This window comes from Eleutherodactylus coqui, chromosome 5 (genome assembly GCF_035609145.1).
Source record: "Eleutherodactylus coqui strain aEleCoq1 chromosome 5, aEleCoq1.hap1, whole genome shotgun sequence".
Classification (NCBI taxonomy): Eukaryota; Metazoa; Chordata; class Amphibia; order Anura; family Eleutherodactylidae; genus Eleutherodactylus; species Eleutherodactylus coqui.
In genome coordinates, this window is record NC_089841.1 from 164,753,933 (window position 1) to 164,775,256 (window position 21,324).

Consider the following 21,324-nt stretch of genomic DNA (forward strand, 5'->3'; position numbering starts at 1 on the left):
TTTGCAAAAATTTCCTCAGGGTAGGAAATGGTATAAAACAACAAAATAAATTACCCTTTAAAGGAGTTTTCCCCAGCTGCCTCTATCCCCCCCCCCCCAGTGTGTGTGTATATGTGTATAATATATATACACACACATTATATTGTAGAAGTGAGGTATACAGTATGGCCTGCAGAGGGCTACAAACAGGCATCCTGGAACCTGAGGGAGGGTTAACACTGTGGTAGAAAGTAAATATAAAAGTGTCAGTTCCTGCCACACTCAGCAGGAAGTAATAGCTCAGTGCAGCTGAAAGGGCTGCTAGCCTGAGGTTCTGTGTGGACCTGTGGAGGCCTTGAGTCAGACAGGTGCAACAACCCTTGACTCTTACCCTGGTGAGGTCCAGTGTGGACAAGTGGAGGCCTTGAATCAGACAGGGACGACAACCCTTGACTCTTACCCTGGTGGGGGTACAAATGAACTTTATGTGTATGATGTACATCTTTGCTGTAACGTGGAATAAAACTGGCAGGTGCCAGATTAAAAGAAAGACAAGTCTCCTGAGTGTTTCTACACATGTGGTGCCCATTTTCTGACAGAGAGGTTGGCGGTCTACAGGCGAGTAACCCCAGCTTGCCACAATATACTCTTTCCCTCACCCCGATGAGCACTTTATAGATCTAGCTCCCAATGTTCTCAATTTGTCAAGTGGGTGGTCCATACAACTCACACTTATTGGGTGACATCGGACTTGATTAATAGTCCATGTCACGAATTGAGTGAGCGGTAGGAACTGCCCACTTGACAGATTGAGAGTGCTGAAAAATGGAAGTGAGTATGCGGATCCTATGCCATAACATGTCGTCTTTAACCCCTTTTTCACATTTTCAACTGCAATATGTCAAATATGTGCAAACATACTGTACAAATTTTTGATAAGATATATATTTTTATCTGTTTACTTTATTCTGGAAGCACATTGGAAAAACTTTTTTTTTTTTTAATATCATTTAGGAGATGTATAAATTTAACATTTTGAGGAACATTTTGTTTTCCTACACCAAGTCAAGATTGCAAAGGCTCATAGGTGTCAGAATGATAGATACCCCCACAAATGACCCAATTAAAAAAAAACGACACCCCTTAATGTATTCATTGAGGGGTGCCATGAGATTTGACCCCACAGTTTTTTTTCCAGGAGTTAATGCAATTTAGAGGAGAAAAAATTTCCTATTTTTGCAAATATGTCATTTAAATTCCAGGTCCCGTTGCTCACTTATTGAGCCTTCAAGCTGCCAAAATGATAGAACGCCCCCCCCCCCCCCCCCCACAAGTGAACCCATTTTGAAAACTTGACCCCTTAAAGGGGTTGTCCCGCGCCGAAACGGTTTTTTTGTTTTTTTTAACCCCCCCCCGTTCGGCGCGAGACAACCCCGATGCAGGGGTTAAAAAAACAACCCGCACAGCGCTTACCTGAATCCCGGCGGTCCGGCGTCTTCATACTCACCTGCTGAAGATGGCCGCCGGGATCCTCTGTCTCCGTGGACCGCAGGGCTTCTGTGCGGTCCATTGCCGATTCCAGCCTCCTGATTGGCTGGAATCGGCACGTGACGGGGCGGAGCTACACGGAGCCGGCATTCTGCACGAGCGGCCCCATAGAAGACTGCAGAAGACCCGGACTGCGCAAGCACGGCTAATTTGGCCATCGGAGGGCGAAAATTAGTCGGCTCCATGGGAACGAGGACGCTGGCAACGGAGCAGGTAAGTATAAAACTTTTTATAACTTCTGTATGGCTCATAATTAATGCACAATGTACATTACAAAGTGCATTAATATGGCCATACAGAAGTGTATAGACCCACTTGCTGCCGCGGGACAACCCCTTTAATGAATTCATCTAGGAGTGTACTGAGCATTCTGACCCCACAATGTTTTGCACAAAATTATTACCAATTGTGAAAAATAAATAAAATTTTTTTTTTTCATAAATGTCACTTTCATGACCGTTTTCTTTGTTTGAGACACCTTTTTTGCTGGCTCCAGGTGAGGTTCTCATGTTGTTGTTTAATAAGGTCAATTGAAAAAAAAACAGAGAAAACAGGAAGAATCTAAGAGCTGCTTCTCCACAGGCACTGACGGACATAATGATGCTGCAGGTAGTAATACTGTGTGATTCTGCTACTACTTATTGGATACTGATCAGTGGGGGTTGAACACCAGATGTCACATGACTGGCAGCCATTACTGTGGAGTATACTATTCTGCTGTGCAGATAATGGTGACTAAGTTATATAAGCAGAATTTTACATACATGTATATAAGAAAATTGTATGATTTTGATCTGGATTATGATTTCTCCAGCAGGCTTTGGGGTATTTTGTCGCTTTCCGAATTGAGTATCGTGTGCACACATCGTCGACCAGAATCAGACACAAATGCTTGTCTAAAACCGGGAGAGTCTCTACCCTGTGTAGAGGCTCAGGCTTTTTATTATAACACATGACAACCGCCCTTCAATGGGCGTGCAACAGATTACATCAGTAACATATAAGATTCTCATTTGTTGGATCATATAGAATCCCCCACCTCTCTGCCCACCCCCTTCCAAGTGTTGAGGCAGCATGGACTTCGTCCTCTATGCAGGCAACCTTAAGCAGGTTCTGTATATGTGGCAACTCTTATCAACATGTGCTTAGGCTGAAGGAATTTCTTTGTTGTAGAAGATTCTGTGTAGCTGAAGTTATCTCCGTGTAGTGATGAATCATTGTTTACCTAGCTTCAGGATGAGAGTGGAAGGGGGCCTAGGTAAACACTCAGTATTGGACACAGAATCTACACATAACACTATGGCCCTTTAACTCTTAGAAACTGGTTGAGCAACTTCTATGTACTTAGAGCAAATACATCACCCATCCATTGGCTAGCAAATACCATGATTAGATTGTGTGTGTGTCCTTTAAACTCTTGAGCTAAAAGTCATTACAACAGCAAAATACATTTGGGTTATATTAATCGATAGACATTTTATAATAGCAATCATCATGTCTATCACAATTTCCTATTCTGTAACTTAAAAAATAAAAAGCAGAAGAGAGCAGACAACTCCTTTAATAAAAGTTAACATTTGACAACTAAAATGGTGGAGATGTATCAAAACTGGTGTAAAGGAAAGATCTATGAAGTTGAAAAATGATGCAGTGGTGGCATGTGCGGTGCCTCCCTTCTCCCTAAACCTGTGTCTGGGGCACATGCCCCCAAAACCACCCACCTAGCTATGCTCTGGATTCCTCTCTTACAATGAGTCTGAAATTTTGTGTGGTCGAGGCTTCTTTCCCACGAGCGTATATCAGCCGGTCGTTTTCACGGCCGGCTGATATACACTGTGATCTGATTAATTGGATTCCAATGCATCAGATCACATGGCCGTATTCCTGAGACGTAAAGGCACCTGGCGATTTTACATCGGGCACAAAAGATAGTCCTGGAACTATCTTTTGGGCCGGAATACGTCAGCTGCTGCATGGGCTCCTATGGGAGACCATGGCAGCAGCCGCAAGTGGGAGGGAGTTTAGCAGTGTGGCTGCAAAACACCCTCCCTCTGCTCTCCTCCCCCCGTGCAGGCTCATCTGTCCTCTCCTCCCCGCTGGCTCTCTACAATGGGAGGGGGCAGAACAGGGGCAGAGCTAAGCACCATCCCACCTCCTCCCATTGCTGGCTGAGGACAAGGGGCAGGACATGGGCGGAGCTAAGCTGCCACCCTCTCCCCGCCCCTTGTCCATAGCCATCAATGGGAGAAGGTGGGATGGGTTGGCGCTTAGCTCCTCCCTGCCCCTTCCATTGCAAAGAACGAGTGGGGAGGAGAAGATAGGTGAGCCTGCGATGGGGAGGGAGGGAAAAGGGGTGACGGTATGGTAGTCTCGGCGCATATGCGCCGGGACCCATGCCGTCTGAACAGGCGCACAAATGTTTGATTTGTTCGCCCGTTCACCAATTTTATCTCTCCCAACATAGCGTATATATCAGCCGGCGGTGAAAACGGCTGGCTGATATACTTTTGTGGGAAACAAGCCTCAAGGGTGTTTTCCAGGGAGAATGCTACTGATGACCTATCCTCAGGATGTCATCAATAGTTGAACAGCTGGAGTCCGTCGCTCGGGACCCCCGACCAATCAGCTGAGCTCTCATTGAAATAAAGGCGAGCTGTGCCTGCAGTAACAAGCGCCGGTCACTACACAGAGGTTGGGGCGGAGACTTCCCCTGCTTCCGCTCTGATCTCTGTGTATTTGAGACACTGGCAGTATGTGCCCACTCAGCTTGTTGGTCGGCGTCCCTAACGACGGATCCCAGCCGATCAACTATCGATGGCCTATCCGGAGAATGGTGATCAGTAGAATTCTCCCTGGAAAATTATATACCAGCTTCATGATTAGGTGGTTTCAAGCAGTAAAGCAAGTGTTTCTTATTAAGCACTTCTATCAGGCTGACTTCTTATATACTGGAATCACTGTGGGTATTCCGCAACTGAGTAAAAGCAGCAATTAGGCAAGAGTTTCACAGTGGCCAAATCCGCACCTAAAGGCTACATTCCCACGAACGTATATCGGCTCGAATTTCATGCCGAGCCGATATACGTCGTCCTCATGTGCAGGGGGGGGAGGATGGAAGAGCCAGGACCAGGAACTGAGCTTCCGCCCCCTCTCTGCCTCCTCTCCGTCCCTCTGCACTATTTGCAAAGAAAGGAGGCGGGATGGGGGCAGGGCTAAGTTTTGAGAATTAGCCCTGCCCCCATTCCACCTCTCCCCATTGCAATTAGTGCAGAGGGGCGGAGAGGAGGCAGAGAGGGGGCGGGAGCTCAGTTCCTGCTCCTGGCTCTTCCATTCCCCCCGCAGATGAGGACGACGTATATCGGCTCGGCGTGAAAACCGAGCCGATATACATTCGTGGGAATGCAGCCAAATGGTGCAGATTTGGCCGCGGTTTCACTTGTGTAACAGCTGCGGAATTCAACCTTTGGTTGAATTCCGCTGCATAAATACATGTGCTGCGGAATTAGGAACCTCAGCAGTTTACAAAAATACTGCGGATTGGTTGCGAAAATTTTTGCCCTATGTAGATGACTTGTACTGTAAATGCTGCGATTCTGATTCCGAAAAATCCACAGTGGATCCTGCGTATGTGAAGGGTAACATATGAGGGCTAGCGACTAGTGCCAAAACTCACAATTTATTGTTAATTTCCGGCTGCACCTGGACTTGCAACTTCATCCCGTCAGTTATGCAGGTATTATTGGAGGCGGTTCGAGTTCATGTAACAGTCCTGATTAGTTTAAGATTCTCTGTTCTCGTAGGAAAAGACAAGGATTGAACCCTTGTGAAGGCTCAGGAATTCTCCATGTGTGAAGTGTCTAGCCATCTATGGCCAACATCATAGCTGGCCACAAACAATAAATAGAAATCTCCCCTTAGGGTGCATTCAGATGACCGTATATCGGCCGTGTATTCACGTTGGCCGATATACGGCGTCCCTCTCTGCAGGGGGAGGAGGCTGGAAGAGCTGGGAGCAGTGCACTGAGCTCCCGCCACCTCTCTGCCTCCTCTCCACCCCCCTGCACTATTTTCAATGAGGAGAGGTGGGATAGGGGTGGGGCCAATTCCCAGAACTTAGCCCCACCCCTCTCATTGCAAATAGTGCAGAGGGGCGGAGAGGGGGTGAAGAGAATGCAGAGATGGGGCGGGAGCTCAGAGCACTGCTCCCAGCTCTTCAAGCCTCCTCCCCCTGCAGAGAGAGACGCTGTATATCGGCCGACGTTAATACCCGGTCGATATACGCTCGTCTGAATGCGCCCTAAGGGTAGGTTCACACAAGCGAGAAAATCGCTGATGCCCAAAAATAGCGGGAACAAAGATATGATTTTTCCACAATTTTCTCGTGGCAAAATTGCTAGCCCCTGTGTGAAACTAGGTGTAGGCTACCTACACACAGGTGAGCATATCAGGCCATGAAACTTGTCCCGATATTGCGCCTGTGAACGTGCGATTTACCCACAGATGCGAGGCATTTTTTAGGCGATGGAGGATCGGAAGTGTTGCATCGCACTTGCATGCACATTGCACGGCAGAGGCATAACTTGAAGCTTCTGGGCCCCAATGCAAAACCTGTAACAGGGCCCCCAACTATAATGCTTTACAAATAGTACTGGGCTCCCCATATGGAGCGGAGAGCCCTTATGGCCATATTTGGTATCTTCGTGTTCGTAAGTTTGAACTATTACAATATCACAATATCTATCCTGCATGGTGAAAGCCAGAAAAAAGTACTGAATGCAATTATTGCAGGTTATTTTTGTTATCCTGGCTACGAAAAAAGTTCAGTAAAAAGTGTTCAGAAACCTATTGTGTATCCCAGTATGGCACGAATAAAAAGTGCAGCTCGCCCCGCAAAAAATAAGCCCTCACACAGCCCAATCAATGAAAAAAATAAAAAGTTATGTGTCTCGGAATATGGTGACACAAAGCAATTTTTATTTTTAAAAAATTACTTTTTAAAAAGCAGAGAATTTTTAAATTTTTTTTAAACTATAGAAATTTGGTGTCACTGTGATCGTAATGACCCACAGAACAAAGTTCATGTCGCTTTTACTTTAGGGCTGGATTCACACGAACGTATATCGGCAGGGTTTTCACGCCGAGCCGATATACATCGTCCTCATCTGCAGGGAGGGGGGGAGGATGGAAGAGCCAGGAGGGGGAACTGAGCTCCCGCCCCCCTCTCTGCCTCCTCTCCGCCCCTCTGCACTGTTTGCAATGAAAGGAGGTGGGACGGGGCGGGGCTAAGTTCTGCGAATTAGTCCCGCCTCTCCCCATTGCAAATAGTGCAGAGGGGCGGAGAGGAGGCAGAGAGGGGGCGGGAGCTCAGTTCCTGCTCCTGGCTCTTCCAGCCTCCCCCCCGCAGAAAGAGACGACGTATATCGGCTCGGCGTGAAAACCGAGCCGATATACGTTCGTGGGAATCCAGCCTTATGCTGTAAAAACTTAAAGGGGTTGTCCCGCGCCGAAACGTTTTTTGTGTTTTTTTCAATAGCCCCCCCCGTTCGGCGCGAGACAAACCCGATGCAGGGGTTTAAAAAAAAACCCGGATAGTACTTACCCGAATCCCCGCGCTCCGGTGACTTCTTACTTACCTTGCGAAGATGGCCGCTGGGATCTTCACCCACGGTGGACCGCAGGTCTTCTCCCATGGTGCACCGTGGGCTCTGTGTGTTCCATTGCCGATTCCAGCCTCCTGATTGGCTGGAATCGGCACACGTGACGGGGTGGAGCTACAAGGAGCAGCCCCATTCAGAAGGGAGAAGACCGGACTGCGCAAGCGCGTCTAATCGGGCGATTAGACGCTGAAATTAGACGGCTCCATGGCGACGGGGACGCTAGCAACGGAGCAGGTAAGTGAATAACTTCTGTATGGCTCATAATTAATGCACAATGTACATTACAAAGTGCATTAATATGGCCATACAGAAGGGTATAACCCCACTTGCTGCCGCGGGACAACCCCTTTAAGTCCCAAAAGTGGTGCAATTGCAATTTTTTGAATAAATCCCACTTAACAATTTTTGAAAGTTTTTTAGTGTGTTATCTGGTACTTTAAAAAATACAAGTTGTCCTGCAAAAATACCAAGCCCTCCCATGGCTATGTCATTGGGAACATTTAAAAAAATGTTTTATGCCTCTTGGAAGGCCGGGACGAAAAAGGGAGAATTTTTTAAAAAGGAAAAATATCTGCAGTCCTGTTACATCACATAAAGAGCCCTAAGCCGCCTGCTGACGGACTGAAATTCCACGGTGGGAACAAACGCAAACCTATGCAGACGGCCGCGGTTTGGCCACGCGAAATCTCGCGCGGCAAACAAACTGCGGCATGTTCTATTTCTGTGTGCACAGAAACATTACTCACCGGCCGCCGGCTCCACTCTGCGCCGGCTGTCGGCACATGAAACATCTGGAGCTACGGGGCGCGGGTGAGTACGCGCTGCTCTCTGCAGGCACTCGGGCCGGGCACTGACGTTTAAATAGCACATGCTGCGGTTTGTTTGCCACGAGAGATTTCGCGCGGACAAACCGCGGCCGTCTGCCTAGGATTGTGTTTGCTAACGCAATCCTATGGCAGCTTCCAAGGGCGGAAATTCCGCGGGAAATCCCGCCGTGGAATTTCCGCCCGTCTGCAGGTGGCATATATATATATATATATATATATATACACACACACACACACACACACATACATATATATATATATACACACACACACACACATACATATATATATATACACACACACAAACACTACATGTGTGATCTGTTCTATCATTACACTCCTACAGTGCAGTACATGAACGTTGTGTATTGGTTTCTCACCTCTAACACAATATATTTGACATAAGACTATCAGTAACCCTCCGCTACACGCTTCTACGGCCGGGGACTGACTCTCCCGCATGGCAGACACGTGGTGCGGGCAGCCCGGCACATGGAGGCCGCATCCAGCACTGTCGGGCACCGTAGCGCATTTAGAATCCATTTATACAGTTATAATGGACGGACAGGGAAGGCTTGGACATGTAGTTCTACAACTGGTGTAGCACAGAGGAGTGTGCTAGCGGGTACGCGCATCCTGCAGACCGCCTACGAGACGCGGGGTCGCGCTCAGCTCGTGGGGTGTGGCTCGTCGGGTGCCGGGGACGCGCACGCAGGAGGCGGAGGCGCGTTCTTGCGTTGAAGTCAGAAAGTTGAGTCCGACTCTCGGGGACCGCTCCGGCTGAGCGGCGACATGGACGACCTGGGTGAGTGATGGTGGAGGGACCCGCGGAACTGCATGCAGTGGCCGGGTGTATGCGATGGGAGCCGCGCTGTGTGATCAGCCGCTCTCACTGCTCGCCATACAGCGGAGCTCGTAGTGCCGCCAGCCCGAGCTGTGCGCTAAGTCCCCCGTGCAGTGCGGAGTAGAGCAAGTGTCCCCCGGTGCAGTGCGGAGTGCTATCAGTATGTGGCACTGTTCCGTGCGGACATGTGGGCTGTATGGAGTATATACCCGTCCTGGAGGTGGCGCTGCGCTGCTATACAGTAACAATGCATAGAAGTCTGTAGAGTCTGGCAGCAATCCGTCTATAGAGGGTGATCAGTGAGTGGAACAAGTTGCCACGGGAGGTGGTGAGTTCTCCTTCAATGGAAGTGTTCAAACAAAGGCTGGACAGATAGCTGTCTGGGATGATTTAGTGATCCTGCACTGAGCAGGGGGTTGGACCCGATGACCCTGGAGGTCCCTTCCAACTCTACCGTTCTAGGATGTCAATGGATTTGTTGATTTCGTGCAACGTTCCCATTAAGCTCTATGGGTTGTAAAAGAGAAGTGTCCTCAGAACCTCACAAGTGTGCCCAGCTGGGTGCGGACGAGGGCCAGCCGTGTGATGCCACGGGACAACTGACATGTCTCTCTTGGGCTCATATCTCATGATCTTTCTAGAGGTTTCTTTGTAACTGACGGATTCTGCACAATGGAGAAGTGTGACCGCGCTGGTGGCTAGTGCGGCAGAGCTGCTTCACTATATTGCATTATGTCCTGAGTCAAGTGTTGCACAGCGAGTATGTGTCGTGTCTTAAAGGCTACTGTCTTGTACTTTTCCTCGATCCTCTTGGACTTGTTTGATGCCAGACCGCCCGCACAGCGCACAATGGAGGATTATGTCTAGCAGATAGCTGGACGGCTATTGAGTTGCCGCTGATGACCAAGTCACATTCTTGGTGTATAAAGGTCTCCGCACATCCTGTATCTGACGGATGGGAGTTACTGTTGGCATCACAAGTCTACTAGATAGTGTGTAGATGACAGGCGGGCAGTGTATACAGCGCCCGTGGAGGGAGGGCTGTGTATACAGCGCCTGCGGTGGACGCACAGTATATACAGCGCCTGTGGCGGGCGAACAGTATATAAGGCGCCTGCCGCAGGGCGACGCTTCATCCCTTTCACAGGAATCTATTTATAATTTGCATTTCTAGGAATATGCCCGCTGCCGTCATCCGTTTACGGCCGGCCTGGTCTCCTTCCAAGCACCCAGTGACGCTGGCACTTATTTTGAATCCCTGATGTTGTTTTTGTTAAAACTTATGCTTTCTCTGATTCCCTTAATTCCTATCTAGGGGGTCTTCTCTGGGTTTTACAAAAAAACTTTCCCGTTCTCTACCCTAGTGGTCCAGCACTTACTGGGTGTTCGTTTACTTGCAGTACTATTGGCATCACTGCTCATGATGTCAAGAGTATGTCGTGCGGCTACTAGCCGTATGAAATGTCACTGCTGGCCACATAGATGGAGGCCACGGCAGCTGCAAGTGTTCAATCACCAGGGCAGAGAACGGGCGAGTACCCTGTTGTGTGTTTTTAATTTATTTTTTTTGGGTGGGGAGTTGCTTTGTCTAAAATGAGATTTTTGTACTGAAATTCCTCCCTAAAATGCTGCCCACTAGGGGTCTCCCTGCCTTCCGATTTGCTGTCCTCTGCCTGTTGTCAAATGATCCCATCTCTAGTGACTAACAGGAAGTGGAGGAAGGTAATGTCTCATGATCCAGAATCCCCTGACCAGTGGCGCTGCGCTCACTACAGGCCACTGGGTGAAAGGCTACACTAATAGTGCGAAGAATTGGAAGGTGAGGGGAGCACTGGGTACTGTTGTATTATGTCTCCACCAGAATAATGAGTGGAGACCTTGAGTGACAGCTAAGGACTAGGTAACGTCCCCAAAGGTCCTGATTGGCTGGCTGCTGCAAGGTCCTAGCAGTGTGGGGATTTTGTTATGGCTGGGATGGAGGGTTAGGGTTAGTTTCAGTGTTGGGCTTACATAATTAGCTGTGAATCGTTCCATGTTACAGCGGGGCTGCAGTAACATGGAAGCATTTACAGCTAATTATGTAAGCCTTACGCAGAAACTAACCCTAACTGTAACCCTCAATCCCAGCAAAAAAATGTTTCCTGACGCTGTGAGCAGATTGCTGGCCGTGGATTGTGACACTTTTAGCACTGACTTTGCAGTGGCATCCGCCTGCTTCATGTAGATTGGATTCTGCAGGGTATCCAGCGCTAAAATTGACAAACTGCGCCTTTAAATTCCACGTTGCATGTCCGCTTCCGTACAGGCTTTGTGCAGCCATATTCTGCAGCATGTGGATGAGTTTGGGAATCTCCTCTGCTGGATTGCCAGTGTAAATGCTATGTATTTTCCACACGGGTCCTGCGTGGATAGCCCCGTGGCAGGTGATCCTTGTCCATTAGTCCAGTGTCTTGCGCAGCACACTGATGATTGCTGTCCTCCATAGTGCTAGCTATTCTCTGCACTGGCTGATGGAGGGGGTGCGGATCAGGAGCCTCTCTTCTACTTAGAATTTCACCCCATTTGGTCACACATTTAATTTTGACATCCCATGTATCCCGTTACAGTGATTGCAGTCTGGCCAGTGGGAAAGGTCCAGGGCTTTACCCAATGCCCGGGGCATAGAGAATGTCATCTGTAATAGGAGCCAGAGCTCGGTGTTATTTCAGGGGACGGCTTGTATATTTCTTGGCCTGCTGCTTCGTGTTTGTTTTAAGTAAAGCGTAATGTAGGCTTTTAATCTTGGCAGGATCCGCCGCTGCTCTCAGCCATGTCTGCTAGGTGCCAACCTCATGTAGTGCTGTGCGCAGAGCGCCACGGTTTGGGGAGGATTCTCCCTTTGGTCCGTACATATTCAGCTTGTCATTATTTTGTGGTGAATTTACACACATTCTCTACATCATTTACAGCCGGGTAATTACAGAGCCTGACGGATCCTAAACCCAGACCTGAGAATGGAGGGGAACGCGCTGCTTACCCCAATATCACTGCATTGTCCCACTGACACTCTTCTAGGTAGAGCACTATGTGGAGCCCACAGGAGAGCTGCTGTACCTCTGGCTGGGGTTAAATCCACATCTGAGCTTCCATTTGAAGCCACCTTCACTGATTTTTGGGGGAAACCCTGGACGGAATTCGGCAGCATGTGGCACTATGGACAGAGAAATGCCGGAATGGAAGCTGAATAGACCCCATTATAGTCAGTGGGTTTTGTTCGGCACCATTTGGTTTTGTCATAAGACGGATCTGTTTGGCCAGTGGATTCTCTTTTCCTGCTCTCCTAATACAAGCCCTTAAAGAGCTTCACCATTTTTTTGCACCCCTCTCAGGACAGCATAATGTAGAGCCTGTCACACTGATTCCAGTGATTTGTCTGTTGTGTGGATCTGTGCAGTAGTTTGGGAGAAACCTGCCTTTTATTAGTAGCAACACATGCATAGAGGACTACTTAAGGTAGTCCTGGATATTCATGAGCTGCAGGCTAGCAACGCCCATCCTGGCTTTCAGCCACTGATTAACAGCTGTCTGCCTATTACTGCGACTAGAGACCTGCCAATCATTGGCTGGAGGGAGGTGTGGGTGTGGCCAGCCTGCAGCTCATGAATATACAGGACTACTTCTGTTTCTCATGGTGCTGTCAGTGAGGGCTGCAAAAGGATGACCGATTTCCCCTTAGACCGGGCTCACACCACTAAGTGTAAAATGCTGCATGTAGCACGCAGCATCTTACCACTGCAGGCCTGGCCTATGGCTGCGCATGATGGCGTATCTCGTGCACGCGGTCATGCGCAGTCTTCCTGGCTTCTTTTTTTAGTTTGTTTCCCGCTCTGTCGTTTTGTGACTGTGCATATAAATGCCGCACATACACAATGTAATTGCATATGTACAGCGTTGATCATGCACCCATAGAGAACAGTTGCAGTTTTCCCACGGCTCCGCTACATTCACTGCGTGAAAGGGTGGAGGAAGGGTCGCCAAGGAGAGTCACAGCGGTCCGCTACAAGGCAGCGCAGGTGACAGCGGGACCAGCAGCAAAAGCTGTAAAGCCGAACAAGGGCTGCCAGGGACACGGACAGTGACAGCGGGCCTGCTGGGACGCCGACTACAGTCACTGCAGGGAAAAAAGCAGGACCTGTGAGCACGAAAAAGGGGATAATTACCTGTAGCCAATCAGGAACAGGGGGCGTCAACCCCCTGTCAAACACCTTGTGTCTTGGTTCCACCAGTACTTCCGTGGCGTCAAGTTACAATAATACCAGAGAATAATAGGGCTCTAACGCGCGTAATGCAAGGTAAAATAGAACATACTGCATTCTTTTTTGCGTGTATTATACACAGTGTATATTCACATGTGACTAGATCAATGAAAATCAATATACTTTCACTGACTCCATTCACCACTTAATACGCGGTGAAAATACACTCGTGAGCCCGGCCCTAAATGTTTAGTTACCAGTGATTTTATATGTTACTTTTCTGTAACTTGTGAACACTAGAGTTGCTGTTTTGTTCGGCTAGATTCACACGGCCAAGTGTGATATCAGGCTATGAAACTCGGCCCAATATCGCGCTCGTGCGATGTCCCTGCGAATGCGAGGTTTGTTGTGTCAAACGCCTTCCATCGCTTCAGTACAGCGCGGCTTTCCTTGGGGCGTGATGGGCTTTCCTTGGAGCGTGCAGGTCCTGGCAGGGCACTAAGGTTCTCCCTAACCATGCAGCCCAGGCAACAATCTATACAGACGCTGCTGCTGGGACCTTACACAAGTCACCCAATCGGGAGCTAGGGGTGTGACAGGGGCGTTCCTCCATGCAAGTGCTGTCAAACCCCTAGCTTCCTGGTGGTGACAAGATACAATAATACCCTAACGCACTTCTACTTCAGTTCTAAACCCCATCTACCCACCGGTGACAGCAGCTTAAGTAGAAGTAGTAGACGTGTAAGAGGAAGGTAGAATCTGGCTTTGGTTATTGACATTCTCTACTCTTTACCCCTTGTAGTAATGCCAGTGCCTGATCACACATACGGGCTGCTCTTTCAGTAAGTGATATTTTCCATGAATCGTGTAACTGATGTGCCAGATGTTTCCGATGAATGTGCTTAGTATGGCTGCCATCTCTTACAACTGTAAACCAGGGAGTATAGCTTTAGCTCGCACCATTCTAAGTCTTGCTGATGACTGTTCACATGCATTTCTCTGCACATTTGCCTTCCCATCGGGGGTTTTGGTGTATTTTGGCAACAAGAATATAGTCTGTAAGTGCTGTCATTGCTGTCAAAAATACATAAACGCTGTCCGTTTCCTTTACGGGCCTTTAAATGCACTTGAATATGGTTGATCACAGCTGCTTATGAATGATGGCTATGATATGTGAACAGAGCCTACCATTGTCATCCTGTCCTCCGTCTGCCTTATCTACAGTGGGGTAGGATGTTGTCAGCTGGTTCTGGGTCTGAGTATAGTGTACCTTTAAAGGGCTATTCTAGAGAATAGGAGAAAGTTTCAAACTTTCCCTAACATTTCCATTTCTTGCAATTATTACAAACATCCGTCCAGGTCGTCAAACTGAACTCCAAGTGCTCTTTTTTTTTTCTCTTCTTTTTACCGCCCTGCGTCACTGCTGCTTTCCAACCAGCTTCAGATTTCCGCGTTATTTAAAGTGGCCGCCAGCTGTAGAAACTGTCGTCATCACAGAATGTGAAGGCACTGAGCATGCCCGACTAGCAGAACAGCGGAGCGTACAGGTCGTACAGGTGGATACCAATGGAGAACTAAGCAGGGTCAACCACAGGGAAAGTAATGTCTCTGCAGCCTTGTAAAACAAGTCTTACTATTGTATTGCAAAATTGTTTTCGCCTTATGCAGCCTATAACTTTCACTTTGAATAACCAGAATACTGCTTTAAGGTACCTTTTACATGGGATCACTGCCAATCTGTAGTTCTGTTCTTTCACACAGCAGCCATAGTCCTTCAGGGAATGAAGGTTTAGTGGTCAGAGATCTCTACCGCCTCCATTCCCTGTGAACAGGCAGTTCATAAATGAGCGACTGCCTGTTTACACAGGCTGATGGTCGCTTGGTGTTTAGGTGAACTAAAAACCAAGCAACTCCCGACAAGTGAGTGATTTCTCGCTCTGTGCCATGTCTGTTCGTGGCTGTATAAAGAATGACTATTGCCTGTGCACAGGTAACTTTTTAAAGGGTTTTCCCACTAACACATTTGTCACCTATCCATAGATGATACATCTGACTGCTGGAACACCCCGGTATCACAAGAATGGCATCCCCCTAGTGAACGGCACAGTGGTGTGCTTGTGTGACCGCCACTCCATTCACTGTCTTTGGGGATAGCGAAGTGCTGCGCTTGCTAGTATATGCCATCGTTTTATGATCAGTGGGGGTCTGACCTCTAGGACCCCCACGGATCCTGAGAATGAAGGGGCTTCAGAATTTATTCAGTTTCTCCATGAACAGTGGTGCTTCCTGGGGGACAGAAGTGGAGCTCCATTCAAGTGAATGGTGTTGGCTGCGGTTCTACACAGCGGTAGTAGTGTATCTTGACGCCACCAGGAAGTCCTGTTGGCGTCAAGATACACAGTGGGGTGACGCTTGCTCAATGTGATTGGCTGCACAAGTGCTTTTGGCTGTAGGTCCTGGCAGGCCACTGAGCTAGGGGCATAAGGAGCAGCATTCAGCGGCGGCCGCAGTAGGCAGGGAGCCCCAGTCTTCAAGCCTTTTCCCCGCTGGGCGTCTGACAGCAGAATGGCCCTTTCCTTCCCCTGATGACCTGTTTAAATTTGGGCCGGCAGCAGAGCGAGCCATGCCCCCCTCCCTACGATGTGATGTACAGCTCACTGGCCTCTGCAGGGAGGCTAAAGCGGCAGCGGAATAGTTGGGTGACTGCAGAGGAAACGCAGCCCCCTTCCACAAATTTCGTGCTGTTCGGCACCCTCAGCAGGGAGGCAACAGCGGCGTCCACACAAACATTGCTAGCCGCTGGCAGAGCAGTACAGCAGCAGTCATGGGATGGCACACAGCCGCCGGAACATCGGCAGGAAGTGCGTGCAGGGGAGCGCCCGTCACCGACCTCAGAACCGCTGGGCTGCAGGGAGCAGCCAGCCGCCGGAACACAGTACATCAAGCTGCAGTGCGACCGGGACTGAGTCTCCATCCTCCGCTTGGCCGGAAGGGCAGGGCACAGAAGGCACGCAGGACCCAGCGGTGAGTGACATCTGCAGCGTCTCCATAGCTTGCAGCCGGCCCTGCTTCCTTACACTCTGGGCCGGCTGCAAGCAATGCACACTGTCCTGCTAGCACCTTACAGACTTGAGCCAATCGGGAGCTGGGGGTGTGACAGGGGCGTTCCGCCTGTCAAACCCCTAGCTTATGATGGCGTCAAGATACACCAATACCCTACACAGCCTGGTGGCCAGAAGCGCTGCTGTGCAAGAAATAACAATGAAGGCACGCAGAATCAGCGTTACAGCCCCATTGTATTCTGGGTCAGTGGGGATCTCAGAGGTCGGAGACCACCGATCACGAAGTGATGGCATATTGCTCGGAGATGGGAATAACCCTGTAACAACCTGTTGTCAATACAGAATGATATATTGCCATCTATATGTAAAATTGGGGTCCGTGCACACGACTTGCCACTTTACTGCACCATATTGAGTTCCCCCTGTCTGTATTACAGACCCCTGGGTCCTCTCTTGGATTCTGCGCAGTGTCTCTGTGAAGTACCGTACACCCCTTAGATGCGGTGCTTGCAGGCTGAATACTTTTTTAGTACAGCTTGTGTAAAAGCTCGTCAGACGTTTTTATACCTCCTTCTATATAAATCTGACAAAAATCTGCGTTCCTCCATGTAAAATCATTGCGGAGACCTTTTAGTCCTCCCCCGCGGTGAAATATAACTAGCGCTATTCCGTCGTGGCCATGGACAGGCTACCTTAGGAAGAGCCCTCTATGGATCTATTCCATTTAGCTTGAAAGCTCGCTATAACATCATGTATTTTGTTAGCCATTAAAAGGTATCATATCTACAAGATTACTTGGTTTCCCTTACTGAGAACAATCACAATTTGCTCTACTGGCTAACATCGTACTAAACCTTTTTTTCTTTCTAGAAGGGACTTGTGATGCCACTTCCATAGCTTCAGCTGCCCTCTTGGCTAGCACCCACCTATAAGTATGACTTTTACCCACCAGATCAGATGACCGATTGGCTTGCAAATTTTTTTATTTTTTGTGATGTTGCGTATATTATGTGCAACGTTGGAGATTTTAGCTATACTGTACAAATGGAGAAATCTGCATCCTTTCCAGATCAGTGTTATAGGGTTATTCTGTGAAGAAGCAGTATATCCAAGGCGTACAGAGGTACAGCAAGGTCCCATGTGAGTCTGTGGGAGCCCTATAACGGGGAGCTTGTACAGAACTGTGATATGGCCGTGTACGGGAGTCTTACTGCCTTTGGTGCAGAATTTCCATGGCAGATCCTCAGTAAATCTGCAGCATGTGAATAACCCCCGAGAGCTCCAGCGTTCTCCAGACTCGGAGCGTGCCTTTGTGAAATAAGGTGTGTATGGGAGCTGCGTGACATAGCTCAGAGGTGGAATTGTAGGGGGAAGGGATTTGGACTGCTGATAGATGGGTGTGGGAGGAAGGGCCTGCTTCCTTACATTGCTTAATTTTGCTTCCTTTCATTTCCAAATGTTTGCCCAGATGTTGAACCTCCAGGAGTTTCCTTGTCGGGACTGCTGCATTTTATTACGGCGTATACTGGAGATATATCTGTGCAATAGAGGAACAATGCCCTGTGCTTGTGAATGCTGACTGTCATCTCGCTTGTATTCCCCGTAATTGCATGTGGATAAATGCCTCCAATTATCTGCCCCCTAGCAACTACACGTCACTGCTGGCATATGCGCCCTTCTGCCTGGCACAAGCTGAGGATACCCGGTGCAAACCAGAAAACTACATTGTTGCTTTCAGAGTCCAGAGAATTAATCCACCACCTTACCGATGCAAGTTATACAATAGGCCAATCAATATGCTGGAAGCACATCCCAAATCTCAATGCTGGATAGACTGCAGATTGGTCTGTAAATTATTGAAACGCCAATCTGGCAGATCAGTTTTTGGATAATTAGTATCCATTATTGGGGAAACGAATATTTGCAGGAGTACCTGTGGCAGGCAAACCTAATCTGCTCTTATAATATATGCATTATCCAGTATTGCATTTATGATGACTGCTGATTTAGTACAGGTCATTGTCAGTTTGTAAGTGTTCAGCAGCTGAAGGATTACCAGCCGCATCTTGTCTACTTCCTGTGCCTTCTGGTAAATAGTGATTTGTCCTTCCATCCGCTGGTCTTCTCTGTTCTATGCAGTGTATAGACAGCCGTGCCATTCCTGTTACTCACGGAGTGGATGAGGTTACACTGGATTGGATTAGGGCTGAGCGTGGTGTGGGTACGAGGACACAGGGGGCTCTGTCTCAGGGCTGCAGGGCTCCGCTCTCTACAGCTGGATCTTATAAACAGCAGCAGATGCTGCAAGTTCTTCAACTCAAATTGATGTTCGTCGGCTGCAGTTTTGCCAATTTCACATTGATGCTTGTCATGTTCCGCCCTGAGTCATCTTAACCATGTGTTCACACAGTAGCCTTTTTATTCAGATTTCGTCAGACAGAAATGTGAAGTAAAAGGATTCTCGGGCAGATCCCAATAATATCACATAGAGCCTGATGCAGAATACTTTGTAAAGTGACTCGTATGTCTCAATTAGCAACGTACTTCTCAAAGTGGTTCATGTTTGCTAGCCATACACGTACGGGTCTGTTCACACTTGGTTTTTAGTTAGCTGTACGTCTGCAGAATTTCCCAGCATATGATGAAGATATGTTGTTGTACATGCGTATATTGATGGCTATTGCCAGCCATAGTGTAAAAATGCCATGTAGTCAACATTTTATGGTGTCTTTGTATAGAATAGTGGACTTGTGATTTCCTTTTAAAGATGTGTTCACACACAGCATATTTTGTGGTACAGATTTTGGCGCGGATCCGCACCAAAATGCCCATCAAAACCTGCTTGGTGCAGAATTTGATGCAGTTTTTAATGCAAATCTACAGCAGATTTCACTCTTTTAATTGATGGGCTGAAGTCTGCTGTAGATCTGCAAGGAAATCGGTACCCGTGGTGCAGATTATAACACCATTTTTGCTGAAGGATTTGCTTCTATTGGCGCAGATGTTTCATTGCAGAAAATCCACACCACTATGTGTGACGTACCCTAAGGCCTCCCTCACACAGGGCGTTTTATACAGCGTTTAGCGCTGCCTTTTCAGCCCAGCGCTAAACGCTGTACAACACTCCCATTCATATCAATGGGGCTGCTCACACAAGGCTGAAAACGCAGTGCCTCCCAATGCTGCGCTTTGACAGCGATGCAAGTTCTATTTTGGGGCGTTTTCAGCCCTGCGTCGCCCATTGAAATGAATGGGCAGCGGTTTTAGCACTGCTGAAAACGCGGCAACACTTGGTGCCGCGTTTTTGGCAGCGTTAACCGCTCGACGATTTTCGGGGTGAGGGCTTCCAGTAGAAGCCCTACCCCGAAAATCAGTCCCAGCTAGGTAGAGGAAAAAAAAGAAAGTTAATACTCACCTAGCCGCTGCAGTCCGGGTCGCGGCCGATGGTCTCTGCCGCTGATTCGGGCTTCCCAGGTTTGAGAACCCCGCCTCCGGCAATAGAGTGCTGTGATTGGTTATCGGCACGCTCGATGCCCAATCACAGCCCTTCATTGACTGTCTCAGCCAATCAGCACCGGCAAGCTCTGATTGGCTGAGACAGTCAATGAAGGGCTGTGATTGGGCATCGAGCAAGCACCGACAACCAATCATAGCACTCTATTGCCGGAGGCCGGGTTCTCAAACCTGGCCTCCGGCAATAGACTTGGGAGTGCCGAGGAAGCCCGGATCAGCGGCAGAGACCAGCAGCCGCGACCCGGACTGCAGTGGCTAGGTGAGTATTACTTTTTTTTTTCTTTTCAGCATTCTTGGCTGCATTTCCAGCCGAGCTGAAAACGCAGCCAAAGCGCTGACATAAAGTATGTCAGCGCTGCTGAAACGGGGCAGAATCTGCAGTAACGCAGCGTTGAAAAACGCTGCGTTTCTGCAGACGCCCTGTGTGAGGGAGGCCTAAACGAGTAAATGATGAATGCCCTATTCTCAGGATAGGTCATCAATGGTTGATTGGTGGGGTGCGCCACTCTGGATTCCCACCAGTCAGATTATTGAAGTTGCCGCGGCACCTGGGGGAATGTTGCCGCGGCACCTGGGGGAATGTTGCCGCGGCACCTGGGGGAATGTTGCCGCGGCACCTGGGGGAATGTTGCCGCGGCACCTGGGGGAATGTTGCCGCGGCACCTGGGGGAATGTTGCCGCGGCACCTGGGGGAATGTTGCCGCGGCACCTGGGGGAATGTTGCCGCGGCACCTGGGGGAATGTTGCCGCGGCACCTGGGGGAATGTTGCCGCGGCACCTGGGGGAATGTTGCCGCGGCACCTGGGGGAATGTTGCCGCGGCACCTGGGGGAATGTTGCCGCGGCACCTGGGGGAATGTTGCCGCGGCACCTGGGGGAATGTTGCCGCGGCACCTGGGGGAATGTTGCCGCGGCACCTGGGGGAATGTTGCCGCGGCACCTGGGGGAATGTTGCCGCGGCACCTGGGGGAATGTTGCCGCGGCACCTGGGGGAATGTTGCCGCGGCACCTGGGGGAATGTTGCCGCGGCACCTGGGGGAATGTTGCCGCGGCACCTGGGGGAATGTTGCCGCGGCACCTGGGGGAATGTTGCCGCTACTTAAGTCCACGCAAGGCACAGCGCCGTATCTTATATAGTGGTTGTACCTGGTGTTGCATCTCAATCCCATTCACTTCACTAGAACTGAGCTGATCTTGGGCCATGTGACCAATGAACACAATGTCACATGCCTGAGAAGAGGCTGAAGCGCTCAGTCAATCATCACTGCCTCTGTGGGTATACCAAGCGTTCACTGCAACGATCAACTGGCCTGTCCTCAGGACAAATCAATGGTTTTAGTGATGGAAAAACCCCTTAAAAAAACTATGCCACCCATGCCAAAAAGACATGTTGTCCTACTCTGGGTACAAGGGAGCCTATAAATACGTTTGGCCTGTGCACCAGGAGTCGTCTTGCGATATATGTTGAAGTTAAAATGTGAACAGGCCCTAAGATTAACTAAACACTTGTTCCACTGACTGTGGTCTCTCCTGACCTCCCCATACACACTAGACATGGCTGATCTTGCAGGGGTTTTTTTCAAACGGGAGGTAAGTCATATGCTTCTTGTAGCAGCTTATCTCTTAGCTGAGTAAAAAGCCTTCTGACAGATGTTGATTT

The 21,324-nt window shown here is 49.0% G+C and overlaps 1 protein-coding gene across 6 annotated transcripts in view; it reads left to right on the forward strand.

Moving 5' to 3' along the window:
* The first annotated feature begins 8,682 nt into the window (after nucleotides 1-8,682).
* The window catches only part of PXN (paxillin), a 38,722-nt gene continuing 26,080 nt past the window's right edge, over nucleotides 8,683-21,324 (forward strand). For all 6 annotated transcript variants that reach the window (XM_066603653.1, XM_066603655.1, XM_066603656.1 and 3 more), the window contains exon 1: nucleotides 8,683-8,816. In XM_066603653.1, coding sequence (XP_066459750.1) covers nucleotides 8,804-8,816 — 13 coding nt within the window. In that variant the 5' untranslated portion in view covers nucleotides 8,683-8,803. The remainder of the gene's footprint in view (nucleotides 8,817-21,324) is intronic.